General features: G+C 63.9%; 1 protein-coding gene across 10 annotated transcripts in view; it reads left to right on the top strand.

Moving 5' to 3' along the window:
• The window catches only part of LOC117649208 (tropomodulin), a 39,306-nt gene that overhangs the window by 5,437 nt on the left and 13,248 nt on the right, over positions 1-20,621 (top strand). For 4 of the 10 annotated variants that reach the window (XR_004587967.1, XM_034391733.1, XM_034391735.1 and 1 more), the window contains exons 2-3: positions 6,048-6,065; positions 9,987-10,070. The exons of 2 other annotated variants lie outside the window; for them this stretch is intronic. Coding sequence is in view for 7 of the 8 variants with exons in the window: in XM_034391733.1 (XP_034247624.1) it covers positions 6,048-6,065; positions 9,987-10,070 (102 nt within the window). In the remaining variant the exon portion in view is untranslated. Of the gene's footprint in view, positions 1-6,047; positions 6,066-9,986; positions 10,071-12,612; positions 12,768-20,621 lie in introns of those variants that run through there. 4 more of the 10 variants (XM_034391728.1, XM_034391729.1, XM_034391732.1 and 1 more) reach the window with 4 other exon arrangements.

Raw genomic sequence — 20,621 nt, 5'->3', positions numbered from 1 at the left:
CGCCAGGCGCACGCCAGGCGCACGCCAGGCGCACGCCAGGCGCACGCCAGGCGCACGCCAGGCGCACGCCAGGCGCACGCCAGGCGCACGCCAGGGGTAAACAAAGCTGCTTGGGGCGTTCACCGCGAGATTCCCTGAGGCACAGTCAGGAACGTCGCAGTCGGTTGTATGGACGAAGGAAGCGACGACTCATCACACGCCTTTGTTCTTTGTTTCCGAAGTTGAGCGCCCATCACCGCGTGTGCGACTGTGGCTGCTGGCTATCGCCCCCGCCCCCACTGCCGCTCCACAAAGAACAGGGATTCGTCACCACACCGCGTGGCGCGTCGCGCGGCACTTTCCAAACTTGGAGACGAAGCCCAGACGCCGGGCGCCGTGTCCCCTTTTAGATATGTGGGTTGCTGTTCGTTATTTTCGAGCCGTTCGTTTGTGTTTACGGACTTTGCCCCACGGCCCCCGCAGCCCCCGCAGTTCGACGGAGTCCGTCAAAGCGGGGCCCGGGGCCCTGCTGCCTGCGGCTGCGGCTGCCTGGGGCAGGGCCTGGCCGGCTGCCTGGGCCTGCGAGACGCCGAGACGGCTTCTGTCCCGCTCACTGCCCGGCGCTGCACTGCCCGGCGCTGCACTGCCCGCCTGCATGCAAACAGACTAACCAGGCCGGACGGCCAGCCAGGGCTGCACCGCACGGAACGATCACGGGCTGTTCTGTGTTTGAAAACAGTCAGTTTTCCCAACCGTTTCTTTGCCAGATTTCCCTCCAGCAGAAGGCTATCGACAGACTGTCAAACTTTTAAAAAGGTGAACGCTGGGGGAGAAGCAAAAGTGACTGTTTTCGAACACTGAACTGCCTGCTTTTTCCCTGATCATCGCTGCAGCTGTGGCGCTCGGGGCGGCGGGCGGTATGACTCACCTGCGCGCCCTGTGTCTCTGGGTGTATGTGTGCGTGTGCGCCGCCGGTGTGGGCATAAGCGTGACGAGGATGGAGGAGGGGGTGCTCCACATTGCGGTGGAATGTCTCACCTGTGCGGGCCGCCTCGCAGGATGCAGGGCGATGCAGGGCGATGTGGGGAGTGCGGCGGATCGAGGCCACGGCACTACGGAGACCTGACGATGCAGCACCATCCGTTTAGGGCCTCCCTTCCGGCCTTCCGCGCTGTCATCTCGTCACCCGTCCACCTGTCGAGTCGGGGCGGCCGACGCGGCCGAGGCGGGACAGGGCGTTGTAGAGGCTGTCGACCCAGCGCCCCTGCCCCTTCCCCGGACCGCCGGTCGCAGCGTCACCGCGTCGCCGCGGGGCGCCAGACCCAAACGCTGCGCGAATGTTGCACCAGTTGCACGGCGACGAGGTGCAGCCAGCCAGGCAGCCCGGGGAGGGGAGGGGAGGGGGGAGGGGGGGAGGGGAGGGGAGGGGAGGGGAGGGTGCAGAACGGAAATAACACTGCCGCGGTGCGCTATCGCAGCGCGCGGACGGCCGCGGGCCGCGGCTGCGTGTGGCCAGCCGGCCTGGCTGGATAGCGCGGTGCTGGAGGGAGGGGACAGAGTGGAGCAGTGGTGCAGCGGCTCGCTGGCCAGACGGGCCGAACGGGGCCGCCGCGAGCCGCGACGCCAGGCAGAGCGCGCGCTCCGGCGTGCGGCGGGCTGGCCCACCCGGCAGGCGGCCGGCCTGTCCACCGGGGCCACCAGACGCCAACGTCAGCGACGGCCGTTGCGGTGGCCGGCCACGCTGCTCGCGCTGCCCCGACCCAATTTATCGTGTAGGGCCGGCATAAGCGACGGGGCAAATAAACGGCGTAAAAATGAGGCCACGTCGGCGGCAATGCGGTGCACGCGCCGCGACGCGCACCCCCTATCTCAGCCCGGCTGTTTTTCACGCTTTTTCGCCACCCCCAAGGCTGGCGCGGCCAGAGGCGCCCCCCTGGCGCCATGCCGTGGCGGCGCGTGGCGTCCGCGCGATATGACGGTTTGTGGCCTTCGGCTTGGCGGCGCGCGGGGCGGCGCGGCGGCCTCGGGGCGGGGTTGGGCGGGGTGCGCTTCGAGACACCACATCCTTTCAAACGCCGCCGGATAATATAACGTTCGGCGCGGCAAATGGGTTCACGTCGGCGACTGTACAGCGCGACTCTCGAAAAAACACACACTCACACACGCACACACGCACAAAGACTCACATGCCCGCTGAAATGTTAAAGCCCGCTGCTGGTACAGCCCCGTCATCGTCTTGCACCTCGCCGGCCGCAAGGACGCGTGAGGCACGGCGCGGCGCGGCGATACCCCTTGCCGCGGGCCCCTAGAATCGCGCGGGAACGCGCTGCGCTCCCGGTGCCCGCGTCGCGTGCGTGGGCGTCGGCCCCCCCCCCACCCCCCCCGCCCCCCGCCCCGCCCCGCCGCCCCACGCCCCGCCCCGCCACGCCGCGCACGCGTGCTCAGGGAAGGACAGGTGCTCGGCACGCGGGGCTGGGGCGTTGGGCGCGGCTGGGCTAGCGGGGGCCGGGCTGGCCGGCCGGGCGACGTTCGCGCACAAGGTCTGCACCAACGAGGCTGTTGGCCCCACAACATTCCTCGATGTCCGGCCGCAGCAGCAACAGCAAAAACAACAAGATGGGCAGCAAGCAAGCGGGGCAGGCAGCGGTCACCTTCCCGACGCAACAAGACACAATGCCACATAACACGGCCTGTGGCGACAGCGTCGGCAGCGCTTAGTCCCTCTCGCGCGGGCTAGCAACTTACATCCTCGGTAACACTTCCAAAGCGACTTGAATGCAAGATGTGAATACCAAAAGTTGGAGGTTTACCCCGCCGATGGATGGACCCGGCCCGTCCGCAGCGCCGCGCAGCAGACGTCGGCGCGTTATTCTGGGATCAAATTATCTTTGAAATATCGTGAGGCAGGAAGCGGGAAGGGCGACTGTATTAGCGCCGATGCGCGATGGCCGATGGCTGCTCGTTTGTCGGAACAAGGTACAAGCTGGCGGCCCGGCCATTGGGCCCGGCGGTGGACACGCGGCACATTAGTACTGCTGCATTGTGCTTGGCACGGCGACGCCGCCCGAGGCGCCAGCACCACGGCCTGCATGGGCAGCAGCAGGATCAGGGTTTTCCGCTGGGGTGTGGGAGCAGACTTGGGGCGGTGTCGCTGTCTGGACCGCTTAATGCTGAGAGTCGAACCCTAGCCCCTGCGCGTCATCATGATTTCCTCGGGATGCCACAGTGTGGAGCCAGGAGTGGGACCTGCGACGTACTCTCTAGAATCAGCGGCGGCTGAGCGCGCAGAGGCGTCGACCCGCATCTCCAGGGGCTGGGGTTCGACTCCCAGCACTTCTTTACATTTTAGGAGTGGATTTCCCGTTGCGCCTCTCGAATCACCCGGTGCGCCAATCGACTCACTCGGTGAGCCGCGGTGGCCGAAGGTGTTAAATGTCTGAATCCTATACTGGGATCGAGCGATCGAATACCAGCTTCCCGCTCTTTTTGTCTGACTATACGGTTCGGACCAGCGGCTTCAAAGGCTCACTTTCGCACAGTGTCATCCATGGGCCGTGGTGGCCGAGAGCGCAGATGTGTCGGTTCCCAGATGCGGGGTCCGGGGTTCGATACCCAGCACGGTACCGAATGTTTTGACAAAGCTTTGCATCGCAAGAAGGCGGTTCAAGTATACAAAATCGGCCGGCGTTCAGTGTGCCTCTCATAGCCCAGTGGTTCCGCTGCTGGGCAGGGTGACGCAGACTCCTGACTACCAGTAGTATGGCCCCTGAGTGGGAAGGGGGCCGGGAACGAAACCCGACTACTGGGAAAGGTGGCAGCCTGGCCTACTGTGAGAGGACTCCTCCACATCACAGTTGACGTGACCAATGACGGGGCCACTGCGGTTTAACTCTGAGGTTGCTCCTGTGATGAGATGGGGGAACCACTGGTCCACCAAGCCAGCGGGGAAGAGGGCCGGTTCGCCGGGGTGCCCTCTTTCGCTGAAATTTTCTTTATAGTGTAGCACCTTCCAAGGCTCGTGGCCATCGCGGTCATGGTTCGGCGGCGTGATTCAGCGGTGCTGCTGGGCAGGGAGCAGGACAACAACGGCAAGGTCCCGGTGCACCGTGCGACGGCCAGGGCGGCCAGGGCGGCCAGCACTGGCACTTTCCCACCGCGATGCCCTTTGGTCCCACTGGGCGCGTCCGAAGGCGGTCTCCCGTCGCCGTCCGTCCCGCCGGCCTGCAGCGAGAGGGGCAGAGACAGAGGGCGCCGGCCGCTGGGACGCGGCGCGGGCACGTCCGCTCATCGAATCCTTCACAAGCCAGGCATAACTGCCGATATATTTTCGTCGTGGGAAAGTTGGCAGTGTGGTGGCGGCACGGGGTGTAGTGCGCCGCGCTGGCCGCGCCCTGCGAGCGCCTCCGCTGCCACTGTGCGGTACCAACTGTGTCTTAACGCCGAAGGCTAGTGTCCACGGTTGTTCCTTTGTCCTCCTCCTGCTTCTACCTCCTCTGCGAGGCTGGCTGCCCTGCGGGTCCCGATTGCGGGGTTGACATTGAGGGCCTGCTTGGCCTGCCGCGGTGCTGCGTCCGGGAGGCAACGCTTCCCTCGCTTTCGCTTGGCGCGCTTGGCGCTTGGCGCACGCCCTCCGTCGGGATGCGTGGCGACGCGCGTGTCGCGGAGCGTGGCGCCCCCCAGCGGCCGGCCGCCGAGCCGCCGAGTCTCTCGGTGCGGCGCTCCCCCGCGCAGAGGGCGCGCGCTGGCCGACCGGCCGACGCCGGCCGACGCGACGCTGGCGAGGGCGCCAGGCACGCTGTAGAGGGGCGTAGGCCTCGGCCAGCCTCGGCCAGGGCAGCGCTGCCCGCTGCCCGTTTTCCCCTCTTCTCTTCCAAATTACGCAATGGCCGGTCGAAAGCATTGCGGCTGCGGCGCGCCCCTCGGCCAGGGCAAGGCAGGATTAAATTAGTCTGAGGAAAGGGCAGAACCTTGTCGCCCAGTCCGCGCATGGCTGAAATTCGGACGAAAACGGCGAGAAACGAGTATTTTTCATCGCAACGGTCAATTAAAACGAAACCTTTCGAGTGGGCACGGACCCACTCGATTCCCCCCGAGGTCCCTGCGGGCGCTGTGGAACTGTGAAGTGCAGCCCCGTATGAAGGCAGACCACGGAATGCAACAACGGGCTACACCGGCGAGTCGCGAACCTTGCAGCAGGACTTGATTTCCTCTGCGCCGTGCCGCCGTGCATACCTCTGCAGCTCTAAAATTAATTGAAAGTGTTTGGCCGCGAGAAAACACGCGAAAGACGAGGGCGTTTGTCAACCCGCAGGCCGCAGCAAGGACGGCCGAGGACGGCCCACCCACCCCCTCTGGCGGTTGGCGCTAGAGGCACGGCGTCAAGGCAGCCCCTCGGTGCAAACAGACGCAGAGCTTTTCACATTTTTCCATCGCACGCGCGCTGACGCGATGCCTTGTTGTGATGCAAGCGCGACTGCGCCGCAAAGTTGGCCCGAGCGAAAGTCGCTCGCGTTGTATCCTGTCTGTCTGTCCGTCCGTTCGTCCACCGCGGTCCCGATTCGCCGCGCTGATAGACGCGGCTGGTAAGTGGCCCCTTTTATCCCGACAAGACGCGCAGCATGCGCAGCAGGCTGATGCCGAGAGAGGCGTTTTCGTCGCTCTGTCTCTTTCAAACCTGTTCGGGACGCCCCCTGCAGTGCGAGAAAGAAAGAGCGACGAGAACGCCTCTCCGGAGTCAGCCCGCAGCCACCGGGGCGGCCGGGTAAATAGACGCCACGTGTCGCAGCGCCCGAATTTCCCGCCCTGTGAGGGGACCGCCGGGCGGAAGCGGAGATGCGGCCATTGGCACGCATATCGCTGTCTCTCTCGCACTCAAGGGGCGCTCGGTAAGAGAGCGAGAGAGACAGAGCGACGAAATGAGTGCTCGGAAACAGTACAGCGAGTCTGCAGGGGATGAGAACACCCCGTTCGTAACTGCTTTCAGCTTCTCGCTTGTGACGCTTTGTCCCAGAAATCAATTTTTTGCCAGATGACTGACGCCGTTTGTGCTTTCTGCTCTTGTTTTCCAGGACATGACCGACGAGGAGGCAAATATGAGACAACGATGCTTGCGCAGCGCAGCTTGCGGCCCGCAGTAGAAAGAGAGAGACAGCGAGAGAGAGGGTGGCGCTGCCGCGCTGCCGACGCCGCGCCGAGTGCACGCCGCGCGCATTTATTCCTGTTGCTGTTTCAGAAAGCGCACTCGACCGGATCATGTGGCATGGCATGCGGACGCACTCTGCATTTGTCGTTCATGTTGTTTTTAACGTTGTTGTTGTTCTTGTTGACGTTTGGGATCGTTTCAGCAGGTGCATTATGGAAATGTTAGGTTAGGTTCTATCGCTGTTATGTTTCTAGCAGACGGCGGCATGCACGGCATGATGCACAACGCGCGCTATCTTCGTCGATTTGACCGATGTTTTTCAGCACTCGCCCTGCTTGCCCCCTTTTGACTGACTGCAAACAGTGGAAATATCGACTTGCCGCGATCGCCTCCCGAATGGTAAACAATCCTCCTGCGCGCCGCGCGCCGCCGAGTCCGATGCCCCCTCGTGGAGCGTGCATGGCCTCGCAGGGCGCCGGGTTCAACTCCCGGCCGCCTCCTTTCGTCTTGCCTGGTGTTGTTTCGTGTTTTGGCGACTCACGTGCTCGCGGGATGCGGCGGTCACGTGAAGCTCGCCGTCGTGTGCACTTAGGACGCGGGCTCGGCTAGGCCCGGCCGCCGCCCACTGCGCGCTCAGCGGCTGGCCTGGCCAAGCCTAGCCGGCCGAAACCAACATCGCAGTACTGTCACTGATGTATGCAGCCTGCCATCGCGGCCACCGCGATCCACCCAAACACTGCGGACAGTGCGGGAAACGGTCCCACTGCACTCGAAACACGAAGCGCGGAAGCAAGGCCGCTCGGGGCGTAAAGCGTGCTGCATACTGCTCGCAGCCCCCCAGCACAGCGGGGCCGGAGAGAGGATCTCGTCACCGCCGGCAGGACGCCGTGCAGTGCGTGCGCGCGAAGGTGACGCATTTCACGCCAGCTCGGCGGCCCGTCCGGACGCTTTGATGTCGCCGTGCGCGCCGTGCGCCTGCAACTAGGCCGTGACAGAGCTGCAGCGGCGGAGGGGGAGGGAAGGACGCCAGTCTGCGCCTGAACCGGGAACCAGGAACACCACGCGCGCTGTCGCCACGGCGCCATCTGGATGAGGGGGCTCCACCTGCCGCCGCGCCCCGCCCCGCCCGCATGCAGCACAGAGGACTCGCAGCGTACACACACACCGTCACCCCCAATTACGCGCGCAGCTACAGCTGCGCTGCATTTCGCACCCTCCCCCTCCTGCCCTGGGGGAAGGCCGCGCACCGCGCGCACCGCGCGGAAGGCCCGGCCGGGGTAACGAACCGAGCCGGCAGCTTCGCCAGCAGCGCGGCCCCGCTAAGGTCACCGCTGGTTCCGCGTGGCGGGGCGGGCCCAGGCAGTTCGGGGCGGTCGGCGCCGTCCCCGCCGCGTCGAGTCCCTCGGGATGCTGCCGGTCCCGAAATAGGGCGCCTCGTGGACGCGGACTATGCGGACGACACGGTGTACGAGGTGGAAGTGGTCGGATTAGAGCCGCCGCTGCACACTATGAATTGTTTTGGTGCTGCGCCGCCACGCGCGCACCGGTGGGGCGGCATTCCGCGTGGCGACGCCGCGGACGCCGCTGACGCCGCGCTGAGGTCGCGAGCAGGGAGGCGGCGGAGTCCGAGAGCCTTGAGGGCGGGGCGGGGCGGGGCGCGGGTGGAGGGGGCCAAGAGCCACCGAAATAGACGGAATTTTTTTTGGCCCGCGCTCGGAATAGATTCTCCGGAGTAAGTGCTCGCGGGAGTACGTCGGGTGAACCGCGACGACACCGCCGAGTGCGCCGCCAGCGAAGAGACCCCGACGGCGGAGCCCGGCGCTCCGAGACCAAGTGCCGTTAAGGCGTTTCCGAGGCGGGGCATGAAATGCTAGGTCCTAGCACCAGGACGTTGAGGGAAGGCTTTAACCGCAGCTAGATTGGACGCAGCGGTCGCCCAAAAACTGTCAAAGCTAATTGTTTTTTTTCGCCATACTCAGTCACAAGCAGTCTTTTAATAGTCGCCTACATTCACATACTGTATAATGTACCGTCCCCTCGGTTTGTAATCTGTTTCTGTTGCTTGTGGACGGTATGGTGCATTTGCTGGCCTTGGGCACGGTGTTTCGTTCGTGTTTTTGTTTCGCATCCCGAATGAACTTTTCTCGCACTGTGCCTCTTGGATCGGTTTCTTCACTTTCGCCGTGGCCGAAGACTGAAGGGGCGGGGTGGAGTCCACGCTCGGTTGGCCGCTTGGACCGAGTCGTGTCGGCCTGCTGGCATTTACAAAATATAACTAATTGCTGGCTCGCGGCTGACGGCCAACCGCGCCGCGAGCACGGCGAGCACGACGGCGAGCACGGCGCCGCGGTCTCGGGGGGCACCGCCACCACGCGGGCGGTATGGCAACACACTGGGCGCGCCAGCCAGCCGGCCAGCCGCCAGCCGCGGCCCGGAGTCAGCCGTGGCGCGCCGCCGTGCCGTCGGGCAGCGCCGTGCGGCGGGTTGCCTGCCCGCACCTCGCAGGCGCTGAATGGCGGGCAATGGCGGACCGACGCCAGCTCGGCCTGTCCTGTCCGCCGGGCGGCACACTGACTCGTCGCTCTGTCTCTCTCGCACTCATGGGGCGTCCCTCACAGGTGCGAGAGAGACAGAGCGACGAAAACGACTCTCGGACTGAGCCTGCTGTCCGTCGGCGTCGGCGCACTCCACTGTACTGGGCGCGCCTCGCCTCTGGGCTGGCGTCGCGGCGTCGCGGCGTCGCGGCGTCGCACACTTTACGAGGAGGTGCCGGCCACGGCACGCGGCACGCGCTGCGCTGGCCCGGCCGGCCTCAAGGGCGCCTGCTTTCCTGCTGCTCCCAAAATGATTGTCGCGCTCTTTCTTCACCCGGGTCTTCCTCTTTCGCCCGCGAGGAGCGGGGCGAGCGAGGCGCGCCGCGAAGGGGGAGGGGGAGGGGGAGGGAGCGCGGCGTCGACGCGACCCACCCCAAGCTTTGGTTCCAAGTGTGGAGCCCTGGCAGACCGCACAGAGACTGGTTGTCCGTGTTCCCCGTAAAGGGTGCTTTCCACTCTCCGTCTCTCTCCCTCTTTCTCCCCCTGGCTGGCCCCCGCCGCGTTTTTTCCGCAGGTGGATCGCTGGCGCCGAGCCGACAGTCGGAGAGTCCGACGGTATCGAGGCAGGACAGCCCACTGCTTGTCGCCGCGGCAAAGCGAACCGCAAAGAAAACAAAACAAAATATAAAGCAAGACAGAGGCGGTGAGGAGAACGGACACCGCCCTACGCGAAAAACAGCGCGGGGAACAAATTTCGCCGTGGAGCCTATGCTGTGTTTTGTTATGTCTGCTCTTTTTCTCTCTGAGCTTGATGGGAGTTGCTTGAAACCGTGTGTGTGATTCCGGATGCGATTTGTTCATTGAAGAGTTGCCTTTTCTTGCGACGACTTTGCCCTGTCACGGTGTGGCGCAGACTCTTTTTGTCAAAATCGTTGCAACGCTCCGCCCTTCCAAGAGAATGTTTTGCCGGATCATCTGGGTCACTCTCTGTGCACCAAGTCAACAACGTGCCCCTCCTCCCCCCCCCCCGCAAAAAAAAAGAATGTTCGAAACCAATAACGTACACGAAATATGACGGTGGTTTTTCTCCCCTCGACGTCGCCCCGGCGTCGCCCTGGCCGCGACCCGCGTCGCGCTGCTCGCGCTGCTCGCCGCATGAACACGTCATGCACTTCGATCGATCAACTTCTGCCCCTTTCCCCGGCCGGCCGGCACTTGGCACGCGTGCTTGGCGCTCGGGCCGCCCAACCCCGTGACGCGTGGCGTGACGCGCCGAGGCGCACACGGCGTGGAGTGGAACGTGTCACTAATCCAGTTTCTTGTGCTTCCAGGTAAGGCGCAAGCTTTTCGCCGCCTATGTCAGGAAGGCGAGCATGGCCGGCCTCAACGGAGTCAACGGCGAGAACGGACGCAGAGTAAGGGCAAGGAGCGAGGGCCGCTGGAGGCCTCGCTGGAGGCCTCAATGGAGGCGCGGAGAGCGAGAGAGAGAAGTGCGGGTCTAGAGCTCGCGAGCAAGTAAGGCGAACGCAGCGCGTTCCGGACGCGGCAGCTATTAACCCACAGGCTTGTGTTTCGTGCATTAATACGATGGTAAAAATAGTTTAGAGTAGTTTCGAGCTGTACAATAATGCTGGGTTGGTAGCTGACAGTGTGTGTCGCTACCGTGCGGTGGGTCTGCAAGAAGGAGCGGAAGGGGTGCCGGCCGACGCCAACGTGCAGCACACTTGTTGGCCTCCCGGGTCATTCCGGCTTCCGTCATGCCACGCCCCGTCTCTGTGACACCTTGACGAGGCGGGCCGCGCCGGCGTGGCACCTGGCCCGTCACCAACCCAATCTTCCATTATGACAGGGTTCGTTAACCCCCACCACCCCAACCCCGCCTCCGTTCCCGTCCCCATGCAGCAGCTTGCCCCCTCCTCCTTGCCTCCTCCCTCACCACTCTGCCTCTCTCCTTCTTCGCACGCGCCCCGTCTGCCCGTCTCCCCGACTTCCTAATGGGACTGGACACACAACGGAGGCACAGACGGCTTTTTGTGAAAAAGACACTCGCGGGGAATGCTCGTAAAGCGAAGTGGCGAGAAGCGAGGCGGCGCTGGCAATGACCACGGGATGCCCCCTCGACCCTGAGGCCGGGCCAAAACCATTCGGCGACAAAATGCTCCATAAAATGGCGGAACCCCGCGACAGAGAAGCGGAGAGGCACGCCTGGACGGCGACCGTCAATTGCAAGCCTGTCACGGCCAAGGCCAGGTTGCTTCAGCGGGTTCAGCTACCACTCTGAAATAAAGCACACAATAAAGAAGAATTTGGGTGGTTAAAGTAATTGAGCGAACGTCTGAAGCGGGGAAGAATACTGAGCTTGCGGGGAGGAAGTGAGCCTCCAGCCTCCAGACCAGCGGTTCCCAACCTTTTTCGGTTCGCGACCCCAAATTTGATACAAAAAAATTCCGCGACCCCCAGGAAAAATTTCGCGACCCCTCCTTTAGCATGCCTTTGATACAAAGTGCGATAATCCACCTTAGTTTGGGAGCAGTATTGCCGCAAAGTTGATCAAAACGGCCACAAATGTCTTTGAAAAATCGTGTTTTGGGCCGACTTTAAGCAGCCACTGCGTCTGATCCGAGGCGGTATTTCGTCCTCCCTCAACGGGCATTTGGTCTTTGGACCTTCCTTTAGCATGCCTTTGTTACGGAGTGTGATTATCTGCCTTAGTTCGGGAGCAGTATTGCCACAAAGTTGATCAAAACGGCCACAAATGTCTTTGAAAAATCGTGTTTTGGGCCGACTTTAAGCAGCCACTGCGTCTGATCCGAGGCGGTATTTCGTCCTCCCTCAACGGGCATTTGGTCTTTGGACTTTCCTTTAGCATGCCTTTGTTACGGAGTGCGATTATCGGCCTTAGTTTGGGAGCAGTATTGTCTCAAAGTGGATCAAAATGGCATTCAAAGGCATTTTATACTGTTTTCATCAACTTTGAGACAATACTGCTCCCAAACTAAGGCCGATAATCGCACTCCGTAACAAAGGCATGCTAAAGGAAGGTCCAAAGACCAAATGCCCGCTGAGGGAGGACGAAATACCGCCTCGGATCAGACGCAGTTGCTGCTTAAAGTCGGCCTAAAACACGAGTTTTCAAAGGCATTTTCGACCGTTTTGAACAATTCTGCCAGCCGGAAAACAGCCGCGACCCCAGGCGACCCCAACCACCTCGCCGCGACCCTTCGAAATTTTTTCGCGACCCCATTTGGGGTCCGCTGCTCCAGACTACAGACTAAACTCTCCCTCCACCGCACGTTGGACGGGGCTCAGTCCCGGAGACTTCCGCTCACCTGTCCCAGTCCCGGCCTGCCCGGCCTGCTCCCTGCCCACCTTGTCCCACGAGGGCCGGCCGTCGCCTGCTTCCCTCAGGACGCCGCTTCGATGCGCGGCGGTGGTCCTTCGGGCCGCGGTGGGGGGATCAGACATGGAGTTATTTATGGGCGAGCAGCCGCGCAGGGGTTTGGAGGAAACCGGGAAAATGTGGTGTGAAGAGAGACGACAGAGAGCGATTCAGAGCGGAGGGCGGCGATGGCGGCGTGGTGGCCGCCGAGGGGTGGGGGCTGCGCGGGGCTGCGCGGGGCCCGCTGCGTGGTCGTGGCTGGCGGGGTGCTGAAGAAGGATCCCGCCGCCAGCCGGCCAGTCCAGGGGCGGTGTCGCTCGGAGCACGCCGTCGTGTCGTGTCGCGTTCGCCGCCTCGTGTCGTGCGTGTCGTGCCGTGCGTCGTCGCGTCGTGCCGTGCCGTGCCCAATCGGGAAAACGGGATCCGCCCTGCCGAACTCGTTCGAAATCGCGTTCTCGTGTGCGATTTTCCGCCGTCCTCGCTTTGCGTCGCGTTGCGTCGCGTCGCGCCGCGTCGCCGCGTGCCGTCCGCGCAGCCCCGCCGCCATGGCAGCCCCGACAGCGGCCTGCCCGCTGGACGTGGTGCAGTGATAGTGCAGTGCTAGATACAGTGGAGGAGCAGTGTGTGTGAGAGAGAGGGAGGCCGAGTAGCGCCCAAGTACTTTCTGCAGTGCCAGTGACCCCGAGCCATGGGGATGGAGTACTTTCAAGAATGGAATTCAACCAAGCGACAGGTTAGCATCAAGACGGGAGACACGCCCCGGGCTGGTGACGGCGGGCTCCGCGATGGCGGTCAAGCGCGTGGGGGGTGGCCGTCCAGGCGGTCCAGGACATCCAGTGGCACCCAGCGGTCACTTTGCGAATAACTGTTCGTACAGTGGCGTGCCGACGGCAGCCGATGCCTTGGCGTGTTTGGCGCACGCGAAGCAAGCCCCACATTCCACCAGGACGGCAGGGCGGCAGGGCAGGGCAGGGCGAAGGACGGCGACGACCACGGCGACGACACTGCGAGTAATGGGATGGGACCAGGTCGCCGACGACCGGCACCCTCAAGCAGTTGCTCTCCTTCCTTTGCTCATTTTTATTTTCGATCATCACAATGGGGCCAAAGCGAGGGCGTTTATCTAGAGGCGAGGCCTTCAGCCGCTCTCAGCCGCGTTGGGCCGCCCAGCTGCACCGGCCGATGACGGGCAGCCAGCGTGTTTTCAGTTTTCAGCGACCTTTCATTTCGGCTCTCGGCGCCGACCGAACGGGCCTTGGAACGGGCGGGGCAGGACTGACCTGGCCCGAGTCTCCATTCTCTGCATGCTGCTTCTGAAAAGTTTGGACTTTCCTCGCAGATTTGTTTGTCAGTGAGGTCGGCGGGTCGGGGTTTTAGCGCGGGTTTTGTTTACTTTTCTCTCTCTCGTTGTGGGAGTGATAGCCCGTCGCGGACGTCGCGGGGGGCGGCAGCGACAGCGGCCCTGGCCCTTCCGTCGACGCGGCGCGCGGTCGCCGAGGCTGGTGGCCTTTAGGGCGGCGCGCCGTTGTCGCCGACTCGCCGACTGGAATTCTGAATATTTTGGCACGGCCCAAGGCAGCGCAGCACAGCCCGCGCAGCCCGCCGTGGGCCCTTGTTGCCTGACTGGCGTCATGTAAACACATCACATCCAGAGAGGGTAGGGGAGGGGGAGCAACGAGTTGACTGCCGGCCGACCAGAATAGCCGGTGTCGTCTGCTTCGCGGGAGCGTGTCGGGGTGATGTCGGTCCACGGAAAACCGCGGCCAGTGCGGCCAGAGCGAGAGCAAGCGAGAGCGGCAGGCCCGGCCAAGCGGCGCACCTGCGCAGCCGCCATGCTGCCGCGCGGCCACGCCCCGCCCCCCGGCTGTCACACGGCGTCACTGACACTGCCCCGAAACAAGGCAGCGCAGCAGCCCCGTCGGCATCCGCGGGGCGGCGGGTTCGACTCTCCGTCGGGGCCAGAAAAAAATATCACGCGCTCGTTTTTCGTCGCGAATGCTGGTTGCAGGGTTGCGGGGTGGTGCGTCTCGTGCACCTGCACACCATCAGGAGCACGTCCAACGCGAAGACGAACGATGTCCTTGTGCCGGGGGCGAACTGGCCGGCCGAGGTGTCAGAACTCCGAACCGCGAAAAACGGGTATCCTTCACAGCTTCACGGGCCCAGCCAGCCCGAAGCGCAGCCTCATTTGCGTTGGGGTGGAACTCTGGGCGCCGAGAGCTAGCGGGCCAGCCAGCAGCGAGGGCTTCCTCCCTCAGTGCCTCGGTGCCCCTCGGTGCCGGCGTGTTGGACGCGGACCAGAACGAGCCTCCGCACACACATTATGCCGAGAATTAGTGCACATTCACGTCGCCACCGGCCGCCGTCGCAACGGCCGCCACCCGCGCCCGGGACTGGGGCCGGGGCACTGGGCCCGGGCAACAGCGGGCAAGAGGCACTCGCAGTGTGGCGGAGAAAATTCCCGCGACACACCGGTGTTGAAAGGGCTGCCATGGGGCTTTGCCTGAAGTGGCCGTCGGTGCGTGCAGGTCTCCAGCTCGCGGCCTGTGGCTCGGCTCCAGCGCTACGGCTGCGTGATGGGTGGCCGCCCACCGGGCGTGGCTCGGCCTCGGCCGCGCGAAGGGTTGCCGCGCGCCAGCCCGCCAGGCGCAGTGGCACCGTCACTGGAGCAGGCCACGCTGGTGCACTGGCGGCACCAGGCCGCACTAGGCCGCACTAGGCCCCCAGTGTGGCGTGCAGGTGAATGGGCCCTGAGCACCACCTGCACGCCCTCGGCACGGCCGGCAGGGTGCCAGGGGTGCGGCCGTGTGTGTGGGCCTGTGTGTGTGTACGTGTCAACACGCCATTACCGCCGCTTGGCTCATTATAAAACTTGGCACTTCCCTTTGTATTTTTCGAATTTCGGGCTATTGTTCCCAAGCGATCTGGTAGAACAGGCCTTCTATTTACAAAAGATATGCGAAAATTTTGATCTTAAGAGGTGAGTAAAAACGGGCGGCGGAGGGAGGCGTTGAACCTAGGTCGACGTTTCCGCAGTCCGGTGCTCGAGGCCGCGCGGCTGCGGTGACCTCCATCTTTCACGGCTCGCGAGTAACCACACGCGGGGCCCGGGCCGGCACGCCCCGAGCTGCTCCTGCTTTGCACAATTAGCGGGCATTCGTATGCAAAGGCGCTTGGTGCAAGCGAGAGCGAGAGAGAGAAAGGACGCGGCGGTCCTTCCTCGTTCCTCCACTCACTGCCGGGCCGGGCCGGGCCGGCGGCCCATGCATCGCAACCTAAGCCGGCCCAGTTCAGCGCGTAATCCGGTCGCGTCAGGGAAGCGCAATAAAATAAAATTAAGGCTGAGGCGATGAAGCCACCGGCAGCGGCAGCGCGGCAGCTCGGCGGCAGCCAGCCCGGCCGCGGATCCGCGGACCCACCGCCACCGCGCGGCGCAACGGCCGGCAGGCCGGCACGGCAGCGGCCCAGCGCTTTGAAAGATGCACGCGTGCGGCGCGGCGCGGCGGACGGTCCGAAGCCGAAACCACTTCCTCCTCCTGGGCGTCCTGGGCGTCGGGGCCCGGGCCCGCCCACTCGGGCGCAGCCTCTCCCGCAGGATTACCGCGATCCTTATGTGGGCTCCCGAAGTATCGATCGCCGTGTCGCCGTAGAGGAGTCTCTCCGTGTCGCCGTCGTCGCCGCGGTCGCCGCTCGGCGGGCGCGTGGTTCCCGCGCTCTCGCGTCGCCACGCGTCGCCACGCCGCCCGTCCCATTCCCTCAGCTGATCGGGTGTCGCCGCGTTGGGCGCGGCCAGGGCTGGGAAAGGAACGAAGCGTCGCCACGGCGGCGAAGACGATTTTCCTCCTGCGATTACAACCAGCTGGCTTTTGCTTTGTTCGAGTCGCCGTGGATTATAATTGACGATGGCAGGGGCGGGGAGGAAGAGGGCCCTCGCCCGCAGAGATAAACGAAAATTGCAGCCGCGAAAAAGGACTCGAACGACTCGGCTCGGCGGCAGCACTCTGCGATCGGCTTGTCTTATCGACGTTTCGAGACGCAATCGCGATGAAACCAACTCTTTTCCGCCGTCTTCAACGTCATGGCCAGGAACGTGAGTTCTTGGGCCGAGTTAATTTTATTTAAGATCTTTATTTAAAATCCGGGTATATAGCTCAGCGACCTCCGGATGTGCAATGAGCATTTCAGAGAGGAGTCCTTTAGGCTCCTCGAAAGCCGAAGCCCGTCCTCCTTTATTTTGGCGGTGCAGACGTGTCGCCGTGGTCGCCGTGTGCATGTGGGCCCAGGCTGGCCCAGGCTGGCCCAGGCTGGCCCAGGTGGGGTGTCCCAGTGTCCCTTCCCTTTCACTTCTCGGAGCAAAGTACCTCGCGAAGGACGCGGGAGGTGAATACGTGAATGCCTGGCGCAAATCCAGCGAGCCAGAGCGGGTACTGCCAGAGTGAGTACTTGAATTGTCCCCCCCCCTCCCCACACCGGGTCGTCACGTCGTCACTGTAAAGCCCGTCCACTTATCCCCACTTAGCGATCTAGCGGGCCGCGACCACCGCGACAGCCGACTCATTCCGAGAGTCGTTTTCGTCGCTCTGCGTCTCTCTCGCACTCACGGGGTTCTCCATGAGGGTGCGAGAGAGGCAGAGCGACAAACCGAACCTCTGAATCGCTCGGCAGTGCGGTGGCAGTGAACGCCCTGCAGTGCAGGCCCTGCAGGCGGCCCTGGCGGTGACGGCCCTACGCACAAAAAAATTCCTCTCAAAAACAACGCCTCAGTTAATTTGTACCGCTTTTTGCTCTCGAGGAGAAAGGGAGAGGGGGATGTCAGTGAAGGTGGTTCTGGCTCTCCAGCCCTAGCCGCGCCTAGCCGGCATGAGATCGAGTAGTGTGTGAAACGCATCGAGGCGAGCCAAGCTAGCCAAGCTGGCCAAGCTGGCCAAGCCGGGGACACCATCCATTCCACCTGTCTGTCCGGCTGCACGATTCCGAACACAGCTCCGTCTCTCTCACACTCCCGCGGCGTTCCATGAAGGCGCGAGTGAGCCAGAGACGAAGCGCTGCGCGGATTGAGTCTGCAGGCGCCAGGCCGCGCGGCAAAGCGGCAAAGCGGCAAAGCGGCTTAGTGTCGCTGCAGTGCAGGTCCAGGCCGCGGCGGCGCCCCTCAGCCTCGCGGCCTTCTCGGCCTTCTCGTGCACGCCGCGGCGCCGCGCTGACCTGCCCCACTGTAGGCCCGCGGCGCCACTGGCCGCACTGGCTGCCACACTGGCGCGTTATTTCTCCCATTATCAAGTCGTCACGCGAAAGCGGAGCGCGCTAAAATTCAAATGGCCCGGCCGGCCGGGTGTTGAGAGGCGTGGCGTGGCGCGGCGTGGCAGGGCGTGGCGCGGCATGGCGTGGCAGGGCGTGGCGCGGCATGGCGTGACAGGGCGTGGCCCGCGGGCGAGCATGGACACTCGAAACTCGGGTCGGTTTCGTGTCGTTCTGCACAGAGCTGCTTGCCAACGCCGCGGCCGGTACAGACAGCCTGCCCGATCTACTAGAAGGCTGTTGTCTTTTATTTCGAAGGTCTTTTTGTTGTCCAACGGGGCTCCGCGAGTCCAGAGTCCTGGAAAGCGAGTCCGCACAGTGCTCTGTCTCTCTCACGCCTCTGCTATGGGGCACGCCATGTGTGCGAGAGAGACAGAGCGTCGGTTCGGAATCGGACGGCGAAGACAAAGACCACGCTTCCGTTGAGGCGAAGTGTCTGCTGGAAAACAGAAAAAAGGTGGCGGTTTCCTTCGCGCGCGACGTCTAATCACGCCGATCGCGTTGCGCAACGAGGAGAAGAAGAAGGAGGAGGAGGAGACTCTGCCACGCCTCGGCCGCCCGACGCCGCCAATATTGGTTTTGCGGTTCGCGGTGGCGGCGCGGTGCCGACAAGTGCCGAGGGGAAGACCAGCGCGCACGTCGCGCCTTCTCATTCGGATCGGGATTCGGGATGTGGGGCAGCCGGCCGCCACCGGCCGCCACATTGCGGTTGCCAGGCACTCCCTCCGTCCTCTCGTCCTCTCCGGCAGCCAGCTGCCGCTGCAGGGCACGGCCAGCACGGCCAGGCGCGGCGCGGACACCTGAAGCACACCAAAGCCCCCATCACGCTGATGGATATACCGCCGTGTTGTGTCTGCGGCCTGCACCGCGCGTTGAGCCGACTCCGAACAGTGCTCTCCCCGCTCTGTCTCTCTCACACTCGTGGGGCGTCCCGGAGGGGAGCGAGAGAGACGGAGCGACGAAGCGGTGTTCAGAATCAGCCCGCTGCACCCGCTGGGATGAAGAAGAAGTGTTCATCCAGGGCGCTGCGGCAGCAGACGCCAGACAGATGGGCGCTGGGGCGGAGGCGAACCAGGCCAGCAGCACGGCCGGCGGCCGGGGGTAGTCGGTGGTCCGTCCCGGATGGTGCAACGCTGCCGACACGGACTTTGATAAGACAGGCAGGCACGACCAAGTCCGCGGACAGAACACCCCCACAAACAGCAGAGCCAAGGCGGGGCGGGGCCGGGGCCCTCACTTTGAGCTTTGAGCCAAGTCCAAGTGCAAAGCCTCACGTGCCCCAGTGTTGCCCGTGTTGCCGGTACACACCACCGCCTGTCATCCCCGGACCCGCAACACTGGCGCGGGTCGGGCCGCCGTCGGCGGCAGGGCCTTCATCGCCACGGCCCGCGCCCGCCCGGCCTGGCCGTCGAGAGACGCGCCGTGACGGTCCCTGCCCCTCGGCCAGGACGCCGCAGGCCAGGCCGCCGGGCCGGCGCCCACGGCGATGCCGGCGGTCCGTAAACAAACAGGGTGCAGCGAAGAGGGCGTGGAGGGCGCCATCCTGACGGACGCGGACCACCGGGTGCGTTCACCCTCGCCTCGAGCCTCGAGCCGAAGCAGCGCAAGCAGCGCTAGTTGGTGTTGCTTTGAGGCGTCGCGCCATCCGGCAGCCGCCTCGTCTTTTTCCGCCAAAGTATGAGAAATTGCTGGTTCGGATCGAACCGCGGCGGCGCCGCGAGTCCTTCCCTCCTCCGCGGCGGGGAGGGTAAAAAGCGGCTCGCTTCCACTTCCGCCGCTAAAACGCACACCAATCACTCCACTGATTTTTTTTTCCGCGCCTAAAGTGAAAATTAAGTGGAACCGCGCGCTCGGTGGGAAGCGGGAAACAAAGATGACCCGGGCCGCCTGCCTGCCGTCTGGCTGCGCGCTTCGCGCCTGCCTCTTCGGTCCGCCTGGCTGCCGCGGCGTGGCGGCGTGGCGGCGCGCGGCGTTCGGGTCTTCCCTCGGCTTTCCCTTCGGCTCGGCTCGGCTCGGCGGGACGAGGATCGCGGCGGGGATCGCCAGGGCGAGGAGCCAAAGCTCTATACTTGGCCATTGGTGTGCTCGCTTACCGAGATAATTTTAGCCGCACTACGACGGGCGCGCCGTGCCGTGCCGCCGCTGCGTTGTTGCTACTCCCTCGGGTGTTGTTGTTGCTGCCGGCGTTGTTGTTCGCGATGCGGCCATACCGGTGCGGTCACACTGCGGGAAAAGGGAGGGGGAGGGGCACGCAACGACCTTGGCATTGGGCACCCCGCGCTGCCCGTGCTGCCCGCGGGGCTCTCGGCGAGCATGGCGCGGCGGCCTGGAGTGGCTGTGCAGTGTGACCTCCCAAACGGCAGCCGGCGAGGCAAAGGCCTCCGAGCTACCCACCGCCTGGCTACCGTTTCGCCGCCGAGACTTGCGGCGTCGCGGTGCTGCGTTTTGTTGAGGGCTTGGGATCGGGCGGGTGGGAAGGCCCGCGGGAATGCGTTTTCGTGTTTTCATTTGCCAATTAGATTATTGTCGGTGGGAACGACTCGATGCCGGCGATAAGGCGTACTGCCTCTCGTCGCGCGGCTCTGCTGGGCTGCCGCCTGATTCCGAGGAATCATTTGTTCACTCTGTCTCTCTTGCACCTAGTGCGGACGCCCCATGAGAGCGAGAGGGACAGAGAGGCGAAAACGACTCTCGGAATCAGCCTACTGGCGGCGCTCGTGAGAACGCGACCCGCGCCCCGCCGCCTCGACGCGGTCCTCCGCCCTCGCAGCCCCCCCCCCCCCCAGTCGAAGCGAGCTTCCTGTTCGCACGAACGCTGCGCGCTGCGCCAGGCGAGAGGAGTCCCGAGCGACATAAAGATAGAATGAGATGGAGCAGGATAGAGCTTAGGCAACGCACACGTGCACGGGGCCGAGGGGGCCGACGGGGCCGCGTCGTTCGGCGGATTATGCACATTGCATTACGGGAAGCGATGCGGCGAGTGGCGGGGCTGCGCTGGGCTGCGCTGGGCTGGCTAGTGAGTGCGGCCGGGGCCGGCAGGCAGGCAGGCCGAAGGCAGGCAGACTGACGACACCCCGGCCAGCTGGCAGCATGCTGGCAGCCAGTCGCCCGACTTTCGGCCAAAGTTTTAAAAAAGATGGAATCATTTTGAAACTCGACGGTCGCCGCCGATTCGTCGGAGTGATCGGTGTGAGAGCGTGTAGCGAGAATCCGGTTTGGCATTCGGAACGCTGTGCGAGTGCCAGGCCCCCCGAGTGGTAGGCAATCAGCCCGCGTGCCTGTTCGGCGGGAC

The sequence above is a fragment of the Thrips palmi genome, unplaced genomic scaffold (genome assembly GCF_012932325.1).
Source record: "Thrips palmi isolate BJ-2018 unplaced genomic scaffold, TpBJ-2018v1 HiC_scaffold_4, whole genome shotgun sequence".
Lineage (NCBI taxonomy): Eukaryota > Metazoa > Arthropoda > Insecta > Thysanoptera > Thripidae > Thrips > Thrips palmi.
Note: the sequence above shows the minus strand (reverse complement) of the source record. Positions and strands in the feature narration are given on the sequence as shown.